The 19707-nt window shown below is 46.0% G+C and overlaps 1 protein-coding gene across 1 annotated transcript in view; it reads right to left on the bottom strand.

Annotated features, from left to right (window-relative positions):
• Nucleotides 1-5155: 5155 nt before the first annotated feature.
• The window catches only part of PSMD1 (proteasome 26S subunit, non-ATPase 1), a 118984-nt gene continuing 104432 nt past the window's right edge, over nt 5156-19707 (bottom strand). Inside the window, exons 23-25 of the mRNA XM_069103257.1 lie at nt 15062-15208; nt 8143-8298; nt 5156-5379 (exon numbers count right to left, since the gene is read on the bottom strand). Of these exons, the coding sequence (XP_068959358.1) occupies nt 8152-8298; nt 15062-15208 (294 nt within the window). The 3' untranslated portion in view covers nt 5156-5379; nt 8143-8151. The remainder of the gene's footprint in view (nt 5380-8142; nt 8299-15061; nt 15209-19707) is intronic.

Below are 19707 nucleotides of genomic sequence, written 5' to 3'. Positions count from 1 at the left end.
AATCTTTGCAAGCAGGGCTGAAGTGATAGGTTTTGCTTTCTGCTGTTCTTTACCTAGTGTTTTAAGGCTTCCGATGTTCCTGATGCTCATCTGCTTTGGTTATGACAGCCCTGGTCACTGGCTATGAGGAAGGTGTGTGTGTGGTTCAACGTGACCTGAGGACTTTCCTCATTGGGCCTTCTTACTGTTCACCCCCTCCATCCCTTGGTAATGGGCTGTTCTCAAGCCTGAAAACCTTACCCCCGTCTCTTAGAGTCCATGGCCCCACTTAAGGCTCATCATGGAAGATCAGAAAGTAGTCCAGTGGAGGGGTTCTGATGAAGCTAAGCAAGGAGAAGCCTTGGGAGATTCTTGGAGCCAGTCTTCTGTCCCTCACATGCAGACACTTTAAGCTTTGCTGGAGGACTCAACGCACACAATCTCGTTAGAGACTTGTGTGAAATGGTTGCTTTATCTACCCTGTGTGACATGTCCAGGGTCACACAGCCACTACTGAGGTGAGTTTAGAACTCATGTCTTCTTGGAGACTCAGCTCTGTTTGCTGTACGCTCACCATGTACAACACACTGTCTCTTCTGGGCTTCCTTCCTGGGCCTCAGTTTCCTTCTCCACAAAATAATACTAGCTTGCCTTTACCAAAGCTATGAGACACTTTTGTAAGCACCTTCCACAGTCCGCCTTGTCAGACACGCTATACTGGGAGTTCTCCTGTATATGGAGTGGACAAGATAGCCACTGAGGTCCCTTCCAGGTCTGTGATTTGATCTTCACCTACTAAGGAAGGTGCTAAAAGAATTAGGTTCAATTTACAAAGGGGGAAACTGAGGCTTAGAAAGGGCTTGTCTACAACATCTGGCTAGTTATATAGCCGAGCCGAGACTTGACGACTCCCAGTCTTCCGAGTTTAAGCCCAGGCGCTATCCGCCATCCCGCACTACCCATCCTCTGAGGGAGACTGGACCAGCTTTAACAGTCTAGAAATCTGCAGCTCTAAGTCTTGGTCTCTGCCCTTCCACTTCCAAGATTCTAAGACCCAACAAGTAGAAACCTTTCCCAGCTCTGGGCAATTCTCTACTGGGAACATGATCTACCTTGTTTGCACCCACTGGCGACAAGGACAGAGTGTGAGCTCTTCGAACGCAAATGATTTGGAAGAAAACTATGCAATTATATCAACGTCTGAAATGTCACTGTGATCATTGTCTTGTGTCATGGCAAGGTCACTGCCTGGGCTTCTGCTATAATGGGCAAAGCTCAATGAGGAAATGGAAGGGGGGGGGGAATGTGAAATCAATTTCCTTCTGATTTCTCTCTTTATGCAAGAGGCCGAGGACCTGTCACGATGAGGGTTGCTATGGCTACTAGCCTTACTCATTAGCATTCTATGGCCTCGAAGCATCAGCTTGTCTGTGATACATGCTTGTTTAACGGAATTCTTCAGGTAATGACACAAACCATTCATTTGTATTTAATGCTGTTCTGCCTAGGACACGTTACACACAGTCGGTGCCTAATGTTTGCAGACTAGATGAACAAAATGCTTTTCTTCCTGCCTCTGTACTTAAAGGAGAGTCAATCTCTCAAAGGCCTTTGTAGCCATTGTTTCCACCACGTCTGATTTTTTACTTTTGTTCATATGTTTAAAAAACACACATTTATTGCTCAATTGCTTCCTAGGTTGAAGGCAGGATGTGTTATTCAATTCAAGAAGCAGTTATTGGGTGGCTAGGTGGAGAAGTGAATGGAACACCGGCCCTGGAGTCAGGAGGCCTGAGTTCATATATGACCTCACCATTTAACACTTACTAACCCAGTGACCTTGGACAAGTCACTTAACCCCAATTGCCCTGCCTTCCTCCCTCCAAAAAGCAGGGGGAAAAAAGGAGTTAATAGGTTCTGGGGATCCAGGCAAAGACAAAAATAAAAACCCAGTTCCTTCCCTCAAGAGCTTAGATCCTCCGTGGGATCATGGAGGGCTGGGCAGTGGGAAGGGAATAGCTGGCCTGAGCCTGGAAGGAGACGTGGAAGGGATGTGCTTATTCCTAAGAAGTCTATCCCTCTTCACTTCCAATTTCCAGTCAGTGGTTAGTGATCTCCTCTCAAGCTTGTTTCAGATTTCTTTCTCTTGCAATCTCTTTCCAACGTTTGTATTTTCCCTGGATTATGGCAGAATGAGTGAAGAGGCGACCCTCACACAGCCAGAGATCTCCCAGACGGACACAGACCAGGAGCTCAGGCTGTCTGAAGCCCTGTGCTTTCTCAGCACGAAATGAAAGGAGGAATTTGTTCACCATCATTGGACCATGAGGCTGTTTCAGGAGACTGCGCCAGATGACCTCAGTGGGAGGGAACTAATGGTTCTTACTGAAGGGACAAGTCACTCTGATGTCAGTGACAAAAAGGAGGAGCCCAGCATTCTTCATGGATGCAGAATCAATGCCCTTCTGCAAGGGAAAGGCTAAGCAAACTGACACAGGAACAATACGGGCCTTACTGTGCTGTAAGGAACGACGAATAGGAAGAATGCAGAGGAACCTGGAAAGGCTTATTGGACTGATGCAAAGTGCAAGAAAACAATCTACATGGAGTCTGGAGTCAGGAAGACCCATCTCGAGTTCAAATCCAACCTCAGACACTTACTGGCTGTGTGACCCTGGGCAAGTCACTTAACCCTGTTTGCCTCAGTTTCCTCATCTGTAAAAATGAGCTGGAGAAGGAAATGGAGCAAACTGCTCCAGTATCTTTGCCAAGAAAACCCCAATGGGGTCAAGCAGAGTCCTACACGATTCAAAAATGACTGAACGGGGCAGCTGGGTGGCAAAGTGCAGACTCTGGAGTCACGAGGACCTGGCCTCAAACCCAGCCTCAGACACTTAACACATACAAAGAAACTAGCCGGGTGACCTTGAGCAAGTCACTTCACCCCAATTGCCCTGCCCTCCCCCATCCAAAAAGAAAAAAAAAAAGATCAAAACTGAAAGCTGTGAAATTAAATGATCAAGCTTTGTTCCAAAGAAATACGAGAAGGTACCTGCCCATACTTTGCAGAGATGGAGGACTATGGGCATAACATTCTGAGTATTAATTTTTTAGCTTCTTGGTTAGTCCCACTGAACTATTTCCCCTTCCCCCTTCCCTGTCCCCCTTTATAAAATTCTTTGTTATAAGGGCAGATCTCTTGGAGCTACATAAGAAAATGTAAATTACATATATATATATATGTATATATATGCTAACAGGTCACATTTATATTGTGCTTTAAGTCCTGCAAAGTCCTTTACACAAATTATCTCATTTAAACCTCATACAATCCTGAGTTACTACTATACCCATTTCACAGATGAAGAAACTAAGTTTCAGAGAAGAGGTCTGCTTGAGTTACCCAGCTGTCAGGCATGTGGGGGTATCTGAATTCATCTTCCTGCCCCCAAGCCCAGTGCTCACCTATGCCCATTTATGTTCTGAAAAGTGGAATTTAAGCTCACATTTTCAAAGATACCACACCGGAAATAGGGTAGCTGCGCTTTAAAATGCTAGGCTAGGCTGGAGAGATATTTCTGGTCCTGGAAAGTAAGAATGTGGCTTCATAGCAAAGTGGAGTAAACCAGTTCTGGCATGCCCATCCCCAAAGGCCACAGTACAAACAGGGTTTGTGCCGATACAGAAGGCAGCAATAATAAATGGATCTGAAAAGACTCGCATGTTCCACTGCCTTTGGTCTCTCTGTTCTGAACGGTGACTGTAAACGGCTTTCGGTTTATAGACATGTCCTGTGTGATAACGTTGTCTGAAGGGCAAGTGGGTTAAGGGTCTGAACAGGAAGGACATCGCTAATGAGCAGCTTAGGAAATGAGATCAACTCTTACAAAAACCATCCGATGCTGAGGAAATGAGGCTTTTAGAAAGAAGGGTCACAATGAAATTAGCCAACCAGCTGAGCCAAGTTTGTGGTGTCCTTTGGGGCCAATAGGAACCTCTGGACGCAGACCAACCGCCACCCCTGACGGCAGACAAACGAATGCTAAGTAGTCAGTCTCGCCAGGATCTGCGTTAGACAAGGCCTGCAGGCCAGATGAGCCAGGTGCCTGGGCAGCGTCTTTCACAAGAAGACACATGTGGAATGTTCCTAGGGACTTCGCTGATGGCTTGTTCGATTTCTTTTTCTGAGATGGGGTTAAGTCATTTACTTCCTCTTCAGTTAATCTGGGCAGCTTAAATTTTTGCCAATATTCACTCATTTCACTAAGATTGTCAAATTTATAGGCATACAACTGGGCAAAATCCTTCCTAATTATTGCTTTAATTTCCTCTTCATTGGAGGCAGATTCACATTTTCATTTTTGATACTCGTCAATTGGCTTTCTTCTTTTATCATATTGACTGAAGGTCTATCGATTGTATTGGTTTTTTCATAAAACCAGTTCTTAATTTCAATTTTCTTCATCTCTCCTTTGGTTTTCATCATTTCTAATTTAGCATTTAACTGGGGATTTTCAGTTTGTTCTTTTTCTAGCTTTTTCAGTTGCATGCTCAATTCGCTGGCCTGCATTTTCTCCACTTTATTCACGTTTGCACTCTGATATAAAGCTTCCCCTAAAGACTGCCTTTGCTGCATCCCACAGGCTTTGGCACATGGTCTCGTTGTCAGGCTCACTTCTAGGCACATCGTACCAAAGGCCTGGGAATGAAGCTGTCTCCAGGCCCCCTCTGTGCCCGTGAATGCCCTCTGCCACCACTCTTCTTCTTTTTCTGGGTAGCTCCATCCTCAGTGGGCACAACAAGCCTTGCACTTAAGTGACAAACATTTAAATGTTGGTTGAACCTAAATGAATTGAACAGTGTTACCCTGAGACCCAGTTTCAGGTCTGAACCAGCAAGAATTCAGAGTATGCAAAGCAGATACAGAGGCTAAGGCTGGAAAAGGCCAAGCTCAAGCATCAACTCTCCTTCCCCAGAGCTGAGGGTGGCCCCATGAGCAGAGGTTACTGGAGGCTGGAGCTGGCTGCCAAGATGCTCCCCTCCCCTCATGAAACAGACCATCGGTCCAGTCCGGCAAACCTTCTCCTGGAACCTGGTGGGGTGGGAGGCAGGGTAAGAAGAGAACTGTCATTCGGAAAACCCCCAAACAAAGCAAGACAAAACTGAAAAAGCCAGCTGCAGATTTATTATGTTTATTTGAAAACCACGTTGCGTTTCTGTAAGAGTATAATAAACAGCCATCCATCTTTTCTTCAACCGAAGACTCAGAGACTGGCTTCCCGAGGTCGGCACAGAGGCAACCATGCATGCAGTGAATGGCAGGTCTCGGCAGGAACTTCCTCATGGATGTTATTCCCAATATCAGACTCGGCAATCTTCTGGAAGTGGGTGAATGAGATTCTGGAGAGAGAAGGGACAAAAGACAGATTTGTTCTTCTTTCCAAAAGAGCTCTTGGTTGTTTGCCCAGCTGGGGAGGGCTTAAGGCTGCCCCCTGGCTCCTGAGGACCTCCATGTTGGGGACCCACCAGATTTCAGATTTCCAAGAGGATTAAAAAAAAAAAGCACAAAACCTTAAGTCAGAGATTTCTTCCAGTTTGGGGGGAACGATGCCTCCCCCTCACTCTGTGTCCCCCCTCCCCAAAGCAAACACTCTCATGTTCATTTCCAAGCTGACTGGCAGTCACTGTCCCAAGGCTAAGAGTTGGATCACTGAAATGATGTCAATTGGCTGACTTTGGTCTAGTCGGTTCTGCAGAAACAGGCTCCCGGGTGGAGCACCATTCATCACAGCCTGGGCAAAGAAAGCTCAGGGAACCAGCAAAGGAGGACTGTATGTCCAACAGAAACATCTGGCGTAGGGAGCGCCTGCTCCTCCCCCTCCCCCCTCCCCTCCAGGGCCAGTCCAGCTACAGCCTCCAGGCATGCATTTTTGTACTAAACAATCATGTTCATGTCTCACTTGTAATTTATCACCACTGATATCTGCAAAAAGCCTCAAGCATTAAAGCATGTGCAACAATCCCTGGTTTGGTTCTACAACTGGCTTTGGAAAAGGGCTAATTTCCTTTTTTTCTTCCTTAAAAAAGTCCTTAATTTTGACGGGTGATTTTTCAATTGACATTACAAAACAAACCTTCCAAGGATCCTTATTTAATGGTCACAGTGCTTCTGCAGAAGTAACAAGCAAACCTATATTCAACAGGTGGAAACTTCCAAATGAAAACACAAAACTCCTCAGCACTATCAGGACTGGCCTCAAATGTAGAAAAAACAAAAGCCAATGAACAAGGCAGGCCTGATTTCTCCACCTCCTGTATGTGATCTAGAGCAGGAGAAAAAACACTGGGCAGAGGAGCCTTCTGAAAAGTGTCTGCCCAGGAGATGAGACAGCAAAGTCAAGTGTAAGGTGTATCCCACTGCACATCTGTGAGAACAGAGCAGACTCCCATATGGCTGAAGCTACATGTTGCTTTGTGTTTGCTGGAGGCAGGGCCTCAAACAGCCTTTGGGCTCCTTCCAATCCAAAGATGCCATAGATCCCAAGAACCTTCAGATCAAGAACCAGCCCACAGAAGAACCAGGATGGTCACTGGGAAGATGATCCCAGTCTCCTGCCTCCAAGGCCTCTTAATGTTACTAAGTCTTTAAAGTTTCCACCAAACACTGGCTTGTGCTGTGGTCACTTGTGATTCAGGGTGCGGCACAGGGCCCAACCTTGCCTGCCTTGCCCTGGGTAGGGGACTCAACACTTGCTCAATAAATGAAGAACAAACATTCTCAGAGTCAAAATAGTTCACCTGTCAGATCTATGGGTAAGGGAAGAATTTAGGACCAAACAAAATACATAGAGAATTGTAAAATGTAAAATGGATATCCTTAATTATATAAAGTTTAAAGTTTCTGCACAAACAAAACCAATGCAACCTAAATTAGAAAGCAGAAAACTGGGAAAAAACCCCAATTAAATTGATAAGAATATAAATCATTCCCCCATTGATAAATGGGCAAAGGATACGAACACGCAGTATTCAAAGAAATTAAAGCTATCTATAATCATATGAAAAAAATGCTTTAAATCAATCTTTAAAAAAAATTTTTTTTGGAGGGCAATTGGGGTTAAAGTGACTTGCCCAAAGTCACACGGCTAGTAATTGTGTCAAGTGTCTGAGGCCAGATTTGAACTCAGGTCCTCCTGTCTCCAGGGCCGATGCTCTATTCCACTGCACCAGCTAGCCACCCCTTTAAATCACTCTTGATTAGAGAAATGCAAATTTAAACAACTCTGAGGTACTCCCTCACATCTATCAGACTGGCTAATATGATAAAGGAAAATTATAAATGTGGGAGGGGATGTGAGAAAATCAGGACACTAATGCACTGTTGGTGGAGTTGTGAACTGACCCAACCACTCTGGAGAGCAATGTGGAAGTACGTGCAAAGGGCTCTAACACTGTGCATGCCCTTTGATCCAGCAATACCACTGCTAGGTCTGTATCCCAAAGAGATAAAAAAAAAAAAAGGAAATGAACCTACTTGAATAAAAATATTTATAGCAGTTCTTTTTGTGGTGGCAAAGAACTAGAAATCAAGGGGATGCCCATCAATTGTGGAATGGCTGAAAAAGTGGTATACGATTGTGAAGGAATATTACTATATTGTTATAAGAAATAATGAGTAGGCAGACTTCAGGAAAACCTGGAAAGACTTAGATGAACTGACGCAAAGTGAAGTGAACAGAACCAGAACACTGTGTACGCTAACAGTAATGTAATGTGATGATCTAAGACAGTCTCAAAGGACTCATGATGAAACATGCTATCTGCTCCAGAGAGAAAGAACTGACATTGTCTGAATGGGGACTGAAGCATAGTATTTTTCACTTTCTTTTTGTCAATCCTTTTTTGTTTGAGTCTTCTTGAACAACGAAAATATTTTACATGACTGCATGTGTATAACCCGTATCTGACTGGTTACCATATCAGGGAGGGGAGGAAGGGACAGAATTTGGAACTCAAAACTTAAAAAAAAATATTAAAAACTGTTTCAACATGTAATTGGGGAAAAAGTATCATTAAAAGAATTTACTAATAACATGGAAGGAAAGAGACTCAGCAAGATGTGAAGCTGGCCCAGCCCACCCTGTGCCCTGCAGCCTCACCTACCTCTAGGCCTCAGTCATCGATGTATTCAAAGGGCTCTGGCGGCTCTGGCTCCTGCTCCTCCTCCTCGATTTTGGGGCCATGAGCAGCCACTGGCTCTACCAATTCTTCTAAATCCTCACTGGTGTCCTTCATGATAATGATGCCTCCGATGGAGAGCTACAAGGCAAACAGAAGGCAAGGGGCAGTGAGGGGATGCCCAGCCTCCACTCTCACAGGAGGTCTTGGGTTCAGTCCCCTTGCAGCTGCTAAGCAGGTGGGTGGTCACCTTTAAAGCTTCAGTTTCTGCATCTATGAGTCTGGAATAAGGAGACCTCTGCATAGGTACTGAGTGAGATGCAGCCACTCAGGTGATGGGCAGTCCCTGCCTTGCCTTGTCTGGGATCTTGTCTAAGATTCCAGGGGCTTAGACACACCAGTAGCAATGGCCCCCCCTCCCCCGCCCCCCTCTGCCCCGTCCAATCTTTTCTCTCATTGAGTGCTAACAATGACTCTTCGAGCAAGTTCCTTTAGCCTCTCAGGGTCGAGGTAGGGGCAACTACTCAGGCCCCCTATGGAGATGTGACCCAAGGGAGAGACCCCTACAGGAAACTGTTCTGAGCAACTTAACACTTACTCTGTGTGTGTGTGTGTGTGTGTGTAACACAGGAAGACCACACCACAGCCCCAAGGGGTCTGGGACCTCTGATTTTCTGTCATGGGCAGATCCCATGCCCATGTGCTTCTGCGCTCCCTCCTCAGGGCACCTCAGTTCGGCACACAAACTTTGGCAGCGATGGGGCTACCAATGACAGAAGCTGTCAGTTACAGTAACAAACGTTCACTCATGGCCAGTCATCCTCCTAATCCTGTCTGCTGGCCAGTGCCAGGGAACACTGCCCTTAGTAATACTAAGGATTCATTCCACAGCTGTGGGCACCCATGGGAAAGGAGCACATTTCAACAACTAGATAAGGAAGAAAACAAGACAGAGGTTGTCAAGTGATCATAGTCTCAGCCAGATGTTCCTGAAATTGTGTGCATGAACAGAAGTCGGTGCAGCTCCCTCCCCCAGAACACAAAAGCTCCAGTGAAGGAATGGATCCCAGCTGGGCAGTAGGGCCCTGAGAGTCCTCACTGAACAGTGACTAAGCCCAAGTCTTAAGGAGTGAGAGCTCCCCCAGAACAGAAGGGCACTGATCTGAGCCCCAAACCTCCAAGCCCTCTGTGCTCCATGCTTGCCTTCTGGGGATGGGGGGATGGGGGGGGGGGAATCTCACTTGACTTTCCCTCACTAAGCAACAAGTGAAGGGGGCTTCTCGGGCTGTGGAGAGAAGCTTCATTAACAGTCTCCTCTGTTCTCTGGGAAGGCTGATATGACTCCAGGTGGGAGGGAAGGAGGGGGCCCTTCCTGCCTCCAGGTTCTGCACAATTTCTCTGGAGCGGTGGGGGAGCACGGCAGCGTCTGCTCCCATGTCAGGGCTCAACACCTTGGCTGCTGCTTCCGTGCAGTCTGAGGGTGCTGCCTATGGCTGCATTGCTCCCTGCAGGCCCCACCCACAGGCCCTTTGGTCCAGGGCTTGGTCCCACCATTATGAGGACCAAAGACCACAGAGAACAGCATCCAGTCCATTGCCCTCCTCTTTCCATTGGATAGATGGGTAAACAAACCAAGGGCCCAGCAAGCTGAATGATTCTATTAAAGGGAGCCCAGGCCTCTGGGCTCTTCCCATGACATGTCACCATGCTGCTTGGCAGCACTCCCAGAGCAAGCACTGAGCTCCCCTGGCACCCCAAGAGCTGCCTCAGAACCATCCTCGTCTGTCTCCTCCTGCACAACCTCACGGGCCGATCTCATCCGCTCCCTGGCTTTCATGACCATCTGATGATTCTCAAACCTACTCGGCCCGCCCCAATCTCTCATGTCCAGCAGACACCTTAAACTACAACTGTCTAAAACAGATTTCTCTTTCCTCCACCCCCCCTTCCCTATTACCAGAGAGGGCAGCCCCCTCCTCCCAGTCACTCAGACTCACAACCCAGCAGTCATCCTGGATCCCTAGTTTCTCTCCCCTCTCCCCCCATATCCAAGATGGTGCCAAAGCCTATGATTTCCGCCAGCAGCCTCTCTCATCACCCCACGCTTGCACTACTGAACTCGTCTGTGGGTGGGTCTGCCTGCCTCAAGTCTCCGCGCTCTAACCAACCCTCCATTCAGCGCAGACCTGATCAGGGTACTCCCCTAATCCACTCCAGGGGCTTCCTATTGCCTCCAGGATTAAATACAAATGAGATTGTTTGGCATTCAAAGTCCTTCATGACCTGCCCCCTCCTCCCTTTCCAGTCTTATTCCCCAAAAGGATGCGGGCCTCCTGGCTGGTCCACCACCAAGAAGGACCTCACCTCCAGACATTTTCTCTGGCTGCCCCTCATCCCTGGAATGCTCTTCCCCCTCTACTCTACCTGACCTTTGTGGCTTTTAAAAAGAGCTTCAACTAAAATCCCACCTCCTACAGGAAACCTCCCCGCCAAGCCCTCTTAATTCTAGTGCCTTACACCTCTGCTACTCATTCCCTATCTAACCTGTATATATTTGCTTTTTGTCTCCCCCAGAAGGCTGTGGGCCCTTTGGGCAGGGCCTTAGCACAGTGCCTGCCTGGCATATGGTAGGCATCCAGTCATTTTTATTGACTACTATCTCTGACTTTCTATGAAGACGCCCCTGAACTGAGCTGGGCTGGAGGGGAAGGACCCACCAGCTCCTGTATGGGAGTCTGCTTCTACCCCACGTGGCATGACCTGGTGTCTCCTGGGTGCTTCCCCCACTGGCCGCAGGGGGCTGGTGAAGCTGCCTTAGCCTCTCACCGTCCCCTCTATCATCTCCTTTTGTTCAGCACTAAACGTAGGAAAGCGACATGAATGGCAGATGGCTGCGGCTGCTGCTCAGCCCATGGCCATGCCCGGCCTGGCACTGCAATGCTACTCCTTTGACCTTTTATTTCTCCCAGTCGGGGGAGGAGCATTGATGGCATCCTCCTTTTCTTCCGGGGCCTCCTCGAGGGCACCAGGCTCTGGCAAATGGCCGATTTATCCACTTCCAGATGTGGCCCCTGTGAATCCTCAGTGTGACAGGGCCGACCTCCAGTCCCAACACCTTAGCCTGGCACTCGTGGCCCTAGGCCAGCCTTTCTACTCCTGTCTCCCTCTGTGCTGTCTCCTCTTCGAGGCTCCAATTAACTCCAATTACTTGCTGCTCTTCAATGGCACTTTCCATCTCCCTTCCTGGGAAGTCTGCAGCCCCCGTCATTATTGAGTGAAACCTTACCATGCCACAAGGCCCAGCGCAAGCACACTCTCCTCCCTGAGGGCTTTGGTGATCACTTCCTCCCTCTGTTTGTAAAGCACACTACAGCCCTTACATGTTGTTTGGTGGTGTTCATGTCTTCTTTCTGCCGCTGGATCATACTGGGCCAAAGGGCCATGGGATGCCCTCTTGTATGGCCCTTACGGTGCCACGGACACATTAGTATATGAATGACAGAGCAGGGGGGCACTGGAAAGAGCCATGGCCCTGCAGACAACACCTGGGGCGGAAGCCTGATCAGCTGTGTGGTCTTAGAGGCCTTGCTTCATGTCTCTGTGTCTGAGTGACCTCATTTGTAAGTTGGGGAACATAATCCTTACATGGTTCTTGTACACAGAGCAGGCATCTTGTAGATGTTAAAGCACCATGGACAAGTAACTGATTGGGGGGAGAGATGGCGTGGTGTGGTGGGCTGTGATGTCAGAGTCACTTTGGAGAAATCCCTGGAGAGAATAAGGCCACATCAGTCCCAACAAGTCAGAGCCTCAGGTCCTAAGGCCTTAAAATCTTCTGCTGTTTCCAGAGGCTTCATTTAAACCAGTTAAAGATCCAATGATGCCTCCAACCTTGTGCTGCCCTCAGGAAGCCTCTGGTCACATCCAGCCACTTCTCCCAAATCTGTTTTTCCTGTGTCACTGAACTTGGATACCCTGGTCTAGAGAGGATGCTCTCGGAGCTCCACAGGGCAATGATGACCACAGAGGTTCAAACTGTTGATTTTTCTATGCCGCCTTCTGTCTAGTGTCACTTTGCAGAACTTCTCTTGCCCCTCTGGCAATGCCGTCTGCCCCCATCTCCACATGGTGTGATGTTCTGGGACGCAGTGGTCCACAGCAGAGCTTTCTGCTGGTTCATGACGTGGCACAACTTGAATTTCAGACCGGTTTCCTTTGTGGGGGTATACAAATGCGGTGCTACTGCTTTAGAGGCCAGCTGCTGGACTCCTTGGGACTCTATATCTGCTTCACATCATTCCTACTTCTCCAGAAAATGGTGATAGGCATGGCCAATGTCTGCTTTTTCCTATTTCCCAGTTTATGGCACTGAAGGTTCATCTGAATAGGTCTAACTGACGTGGCTGCGACCACAATTTGTGTCTTGTTCTTTATTCTAACCCAGCGTTCTTCATGGTTACAGGAGATGTCTACGCAGAGTCCAGAGACACTAGAAGTGCTTGAGAGACTTTAGCTCACAACCACAAAAGAAAAACTGAGTGAATGCAACAAGCCCGCTGGGAAGGGCAAGGACGTACACCCAGCTGGATGGCCAGTCCCTGCAGCTCTAAGTGCTGTGCGGACTTCTGATGCAGGCCCCACACATGGACCTAGCACTGAACAGGAGGAAGACAGTGGGCTGTTGGGTGCTGCTTCCAATGATCTTGAGCTGCTCCTTGGCAAACAAAACAAAAAATAAACCAAACAAACCCAAACCACCTTTTCAAGACAAGTGTTTTCTAGGTGATCTCCCATTTGTAGACTACCACAACCAGAGTGGTGGATGACCCAAGGGCCCAAAGGGCAATGATGTGGCAGATACAGCCTATTATGGACAGTGACCTGAGCTGAAATAAGTGCGGTGTGTGAGACATCAGCAGGGAAATGTAGGATGAAATAAGGAGGTGGGACAGAGAGAGGGCTAGCCTGAGTGTGCACATAGCAGAGTGTGCCCATGGGAAGGGAGGAGGCTCAGAGAACCTCCAGGGTGCTGAGCGGGTCCTGTGCAGGATCCACAGGAGAACATGGCCAAGAACTGGACTGGATGAGAAGGCCTGGAGAGACTGCAATCTGTGTCAGTGGAGGGAATATTCACTCTGTGGAAGTACAGCTCTCTGGAGGGACTGAAAGGAGCTGAGGGAAGGTAAGGAACCTAGGCTGTACAAGTCACAACTGATGTTTGGCAGAACCATTCTCACTTAATGTTACTATTATGACTTCAGGTTTAGGGTAAAGACAGCCAAGTTTTAGGATTCTCCTGACATCTGTGGTTTGTCTTGATTCTTGCCCTGAAACATGACTTTTGTTGGTATGAGCCCCACACTCCAATATTCAATATCCATTCTTATTGTCTCCATGAGAACAGCACCTCTTTCTCTCAAGTATGTGGCCTCCGACCCCCAATTTTTATGCTGAACTTTACACTGAGTTTGTGGCCAACATGTAGCCCCTTTCCTTGAAATAACAGGAAGTACTTGGCCAGCAGCGGCAAGACTGCTAGTGCCTTCCCAAGTACCTGGACAAGGCACCTGTGGGCATGAAAAACCATGGAGTCGATCCTAGGACACCTTTTGTTTGTTCATCCCCGTGTGTCCTCCTTGGTGTTTGGTGACTCCTCTGTGTACATTCCGCCACTTGTGACCTCTGCTACTGTGGCTGTGGCTGCCATGCTCTGTGTCCTGTAGGCACCATCATAAGCGAAGGCATGGTGGAAGTCCTCACTTTCATGTTCTTCCCACCTTGAACAGAAAGACCCACTCTCGCCTGAGACACAGGTATCCTTGAAGGACCATCTCAGCCAGGAAGGCTCATGCCCACTTCTGAGTCTGTGGAACACTTGCCTTATGCCTGTCCACACTTTCTGGGTGAACAGCAAATAGTCTGTTATGGCTATTAGCTGCATGACTCCTTCAGGTCCCGAGTCTCTTCACTTTATCCTGCTCACTCCACTAACCTGGAAAACTACTAATTGATACTGCTCTGGCACACACTCCCACCCCACACCACACTGCCCGACTTCTTAGAAACATTCAGTCCCAATAGTAAGAGACAAAAGGACTGAGGACAAGGCAAATGTATGACACAGAGCTCCTGAGAGCAGTGTGGCCCACACGTGCAGGGTTGGAATCCCTGCCTGCCGGGCCCCCGCTGGGTGACCCAGGATGAGAACCCAGAAAGGGGAGGATGCCCGGGAGAGTGTTGGAAGCTCTAAACAATCAGAAAGAGTTAGCTTTGACGATGACAGATTCAGAACAAGCCGCCAACAGGGGATTTTCTCTGCCCTTCTGTGCTTTTCTTTAGGACTGCTTACTGAACATGTACTAGCAGACACGGCCTTTCTGCTGTTCTGTGTCTCATAACTCCACCTTGGCGATGCTGAAGAGGTAGGGTGTGTCCAAGACTGTGAGGGCCGACAGTGGGAGATGAAAGCCAAGTGTCAGGCACCAGCCACACTGGCCTGAGCCCACCTCATCCAGCACAGCTCCCTGCTCACTGACGAGCACCTTCCCACGCCACATGGTCAAGTCCTTGTTAGGAGTAAGCCTGGTGCTAAATGAGGAGGGGGAGGTGCTTTGGGGCCTTGCTCCTCTCTTTGGAAGCTGGGATAGAAAAGGGCAGAAAAGACTTTCTTAGTTGTTTAACTGCTCAAACTTCTTGGTCCTCCTTTGGTAACACAAGAAGTCCCCATCTCCATGGTCATTCTCCCAAGGACAGCTCCTGAGTCAGAGGCGGCTTCTCAGAAGTCACACCAATCTAGGGAAAGGACTGGATGCAAATATCCCTACCCAATGGTACGGATCTGGACCCCTGCCCATCCCTCACCATCCTTCATGTTACCCATGTTTGTGGGCTTTGTGTAACTCACAGGTTTAAAAGGCTGGTATCGACAGGTCTCAGTCATGGAAAGGACCTTAAGCTGTGCAGGCATAACTCGGGCTGGATTATCTAAGAGCTGGAAGCTTGGTTCAGGCTCCTTTTTCTTTTCTTTCTCATCTTTCTTTTCTGTTTCATCCTAGAAAACATAAAAAAAACAAGAGAAATAGCTTCTGTTCCTAACCATGAAATCACAGTAGGACTGACCTTTCCACAAACATTTGTCAAAGCTGCCTGTGTGCTGTGTGGGTACCACAGGGGAGATACACAGGGGGGTTAGACATAATTTCCATCTTTACAAGTAGCTCAAGACCTACATGTCCTGATTCCGTGAACACAGGCTAATTGTGGAAATGAAGCTGGAGCACGTAGAGAAATCACACAAGAGTTGTGATCATTTGCCAAAGGAATGGGGTAAGCTGTCCACATCAGGAGTTCGTGGTAGCTAAGAGACTGTGCCAGGCTGATCTAAGAAGGATGCACTGAAGAGGAAAGACAAGATGTGTGAGCCTTGAATGCTATATAGGACTGGAGCAGAGTTTAGAAACGGGCTTTGCAGGGTAAGGGCACAGGATGAACTGAGGCAATGAGGCCCCGAGAGTTACTATATTAGAATGGAGTATGGGGTTCATGGGGGAAAACAGGAGATAAAGCAGCACAGGGGAGCCTGGGGTCAGACTGCAGAGGGCTCTTTGCACCAAAGAGCTTTTTTAAAAATTTAAAGCACAGAGATTAAAAATTTTTTTTTCAAGGTTCCAAATTCTCTCCCTTTCAAGAAAAAGAAAAACATGGAGAGTCACACAAAACCAATGTCCGCACTGCTTCCATCTGTCTTTGGAGTCCATGGGCTCGCCCTCTGGAGGTGGATTGTTGGAAGCCAATGGGGATCACTGTGCTGACCAGCATCACTAGCCCGTCCCAGTGCTGTCCTGACCACGCTGCCCTTACTGTGCAGACTGCTCTCCTGGCTCTTCTTACTTCACTCTCCATCAGTTCATGTAAATCTTCCCAGGTTTTTCAGAGAACATCCCCCTCATTCTTACAGCATGATAATGCTCCATCGCCGTTATACACCATAACTTGTCCAGTCATTCCCCAACTGAGAAGCATCCCCTCAGTTTTCAATTCTTTTTTTTTTTAAAGCAATTGGGGTTAAGTGAATTGCTCAAGGTTACACGGCCAGATGTTTCTGGGTGGGTGCCAAGTGTCGGAGCCCAGATTCGATCCCAGGTCATCTCGACACTGGGGCCGGTGCTCTTACTTGCTGAGCCACCTGGCTGCCCCTAAGCAATTGGGGTTAAGTGACTTGCTCAAGGTTACACGGCCAGTTATTTCTGGGTGTGGTGCTGAGTATCTGAGCCCAGATTCGATCCCAGGTCATCCTGACACTGGGGCCGGTGCTTTTACTTGCTGTGCTCCCTGGCTGCCTCCCAGTTTTCAATTCTTTGCCACCACAAAAAGAGCTGCTATATTTCTGTACATATGGATCCTTTTTTTCTTTCTTATATCTACTTGGGATAAAGCTGTAGGAGCAGCATTGCAGGGTCAGAGGATACACACAGTTAAATGACCTTTTGGGCATAGTTCCAAATTGCTATCCAGAATAGCTGGATTGGTTCACAACTCCACCAACAATGCATTAGCACCCCAATTTTCCCACATACTTTCCAGTATTTGTTATTTTCCTTTTTCTTCATCTCAAGCAATCTGATGGATGTGAGGTGTTATTGCAGTTGTTCTAATTCATATTTCTCTAATTATTAGTCATTTAGAGCATTTTTCATATAGCTTATTGATAGCTCGAATTCTTTCCTCTGAAAATTGTCTATGCATATCTTTTGACCATTCATCATTTGGAGAATGGTTTTTACTATTTTGATTCAGTTCTTTAGAAATTTTATTTTTAAAAATTAAATTTATTTGTTTTCAATATTCAGTTTTAAAAGATTTGAGTTCTAAATTCCCCTCCTCCCCTCTTCCCAAGACAGCATGCAATCTGATATAGGCTACATATGCCTTATATCTTTTAAAAATGAGACCTTTATCCAAGAAACTTGGGGCAAAAGTCCCCCTCCCCCACCATTTTCCTGCTTTTTATGTTAACTGAACTGGTTTTGTTTCTGCAAAAACTTTTTACTTTTATGTAATCAAAATTATTAATTTTACCTCTTGTGAATCTTTCTATCTCTTGCTTGGTCATGAGCTCTTTCCCTATCCACAGGTCTGATAGACAATTTCTTCCATGTTTCACTAATTTGTGGTATCATCCTGTATATCTAAATCATGTACCCATTTTGAGCTGATTGTGGTAGAGATATGTTGTGAATGCTCATCTACGCCTAGTTCTTGCCAAACTACTTTCCAGTTTTCCCAAGAGTTTTTGTCAAAGACCAAGTTCTTCTCTGGAGAGCTTTGGCCTTATCAAACATGAGGTTAATGTGCTCATTTGCTTCTATATATTATGTAGGTAATTTGTTCCACTTTGCCATCTCTCTATTGTTATCTAGTACTATTTTTTGGGTGATTACAGATTTGTAGTCATGGTTGAATCTGGTAAGGTTAGGCTCCTCTTCACCTTTTGCTCCTCCAGATGAATTTTGCCAATTTGTTTTTTCCCCCATTTAACAGTATTTTACTTTTTCCAACTGCATGTAAATATTATTTTTGACATTCATTTTTATAAGATTTTGAATTAAAAGTTTTTCTCCCTCCTCCGTAAGACAGCAAGCAATATAAGAGATTATATGTGTACAATCATGTTATTAAAAAATATTTCCACATTACTCCATTGCAAAAGAACAATCAAAACAAAACAGAAAAATCATGATAAAGAAAAAAAAAAAACAAAAAGCATGAAAATGTTTTAATCTGCATTTAGACTCCATAGCTCCTTCTCTGGATATAGACAGTATTTTCCATCATGAGTCTTTTGGAATTGTCTTAGATCATTATATTGCTGAAAACTGGTTATCACACAATGTTGCTATTATTGTTACTGTTGTATATTTTCCTGGTTCTGATCACTTCACTCAGCATCAGTTCGTGTAAGTCTTTCCAGGTTTTTTTTGTTATTATTTTTTCTAGCTCTATAAACTAATTCTTTGGTAGTTTGATTAGAATGACACTGAATAAGTAAATTAAGTAGTATTAAAATTTTTATTACATTGGTGTGGTCTAACTATGATTAATAAACATTTAACTAATGAAACAATTATTTAAACCTGTCTTTATTTGTGTGGAAAGTATTTTTTAATTATGTTTATAGGGCCTGGTGTATGTGTCTTGGCAAACAGCTTCTTAGGAATTTTATACTGTCAATAGTTATTTTACGTTGAATTTCCCTCTCCTGGATTCCTGGTAAAGAAATGTTGGTGATTTGTGGGGGGTTATTTTATTTCCTGCAACTTTGCTGAAGTTGCTGCTTCAATTAGTTTCTTAGTTGATTCTCTAAGATCATCACATGACCTGCAAAAGGCGATAGTTCTGTTTCATTGCCGTCTACTCTAATTCCTTCAGTTATTTCTGGTCTTAATGCTATAGCTAGCATTTCAAGTACAATATGAATAATAATGGTGATAAGGGACGTCCTTTCTTCATCAAGGATCTTGCCAGAAAGGCTTCTAGCATATCTTCATTATAGATAATACTTGCTCTGATTTTTAGATGGCTAGTACTTGTCATTTTAAGAAAAGCTCCATTTATTCTACTGTTTTTTGGTGGTGTTTTTTTTTTTAAACAGGAATGGATGTTGTATTCTGTCAAACAGTCTGTTCTGCATATATTGAAACGATCACACGATTTTTGTTTTCCTTATTGGTATGGTTAATTATGATTATGGTTTTCCCAATGTTGAGGCAGTTGTTATACCTGGCATAAATCCAGCCTGGTAAAAGAGTATGATCCCTGGGATATATTGTTATATTCTTGCTAGTATTTTGTTGAAAATTTCTACATCAATATTCATTAGGGAAATTCGTCTATAGTTTCATTTCTCTGGTTTAGGTTTCTAGCTCATATTTGTGTCAGGACTCCTCTACCTGTTTTTTCAAACGGTTAATGTAGAGTTGAAATTATTCTCTCAATGTTTGGTAGAACTGTTTGTCCTTTGTTTTGGAAGAGAAGCCAATGAGAACCTGGGGTGACAACGACTCCCAAGTGACAAGAGGCAGAACTGCACAAAGTCATCAGCCAAACTCCCTCACAGTTACTGACACCCAGTGGCAAGACAAAAGCCAAGGAGGCTGGCGATGGCCCCGGGGCAAAGTACAGGACAGCTGCCCAAGCTCAAATGGCTCCAGGGCCCTGCTTTGATGCCTTCTGGCCATTGGAACGAATTGTTCTCCTCTGCTCATTTCACTGCTGGAGAGCCTTCATGTGCTTGTTTACCCAGAGCACGGCAGTATTAGCTTGTGGATCCATCTGGTCCTGGTTTGCATGGTTTCCTCCGTGGGGAGCTCATTTATGGCTTATTCAATTTCCTGACGGTTTCACTGTCCATTCCCTCCTCTAATTCATGTAACTTTTCCCTTAAAAATGTGGATGCTATTCTATTTGGTGCATATTACTAATATTAATTCATCGATTATGGTACCTTTTAACAAAATGTTGTTTCCCCATTTATCTCTTTTAATTAGGTAT

The sequence above is a fragment of the Petaurus breviceps genome, unplaced genomic scaffold, assembly GCF_028583685.1.
Source record: "Petaurus breviceps papuanus isolate PSGF00001 unplaced genomic scaffold, PetGlider_PUasm1.0 567, whole genome shotgun sequence".
In the NCBI taxonomy this organism is placed as follows: Eukaryota; Metazoa; Chordata; class Mammalia; order Diprotodontia; family Petauridae; genus Petaurus; species Petaurus breviceps.
This window is presented reverse-complemented; position numbering and strand designations above follow the sequence as displayed.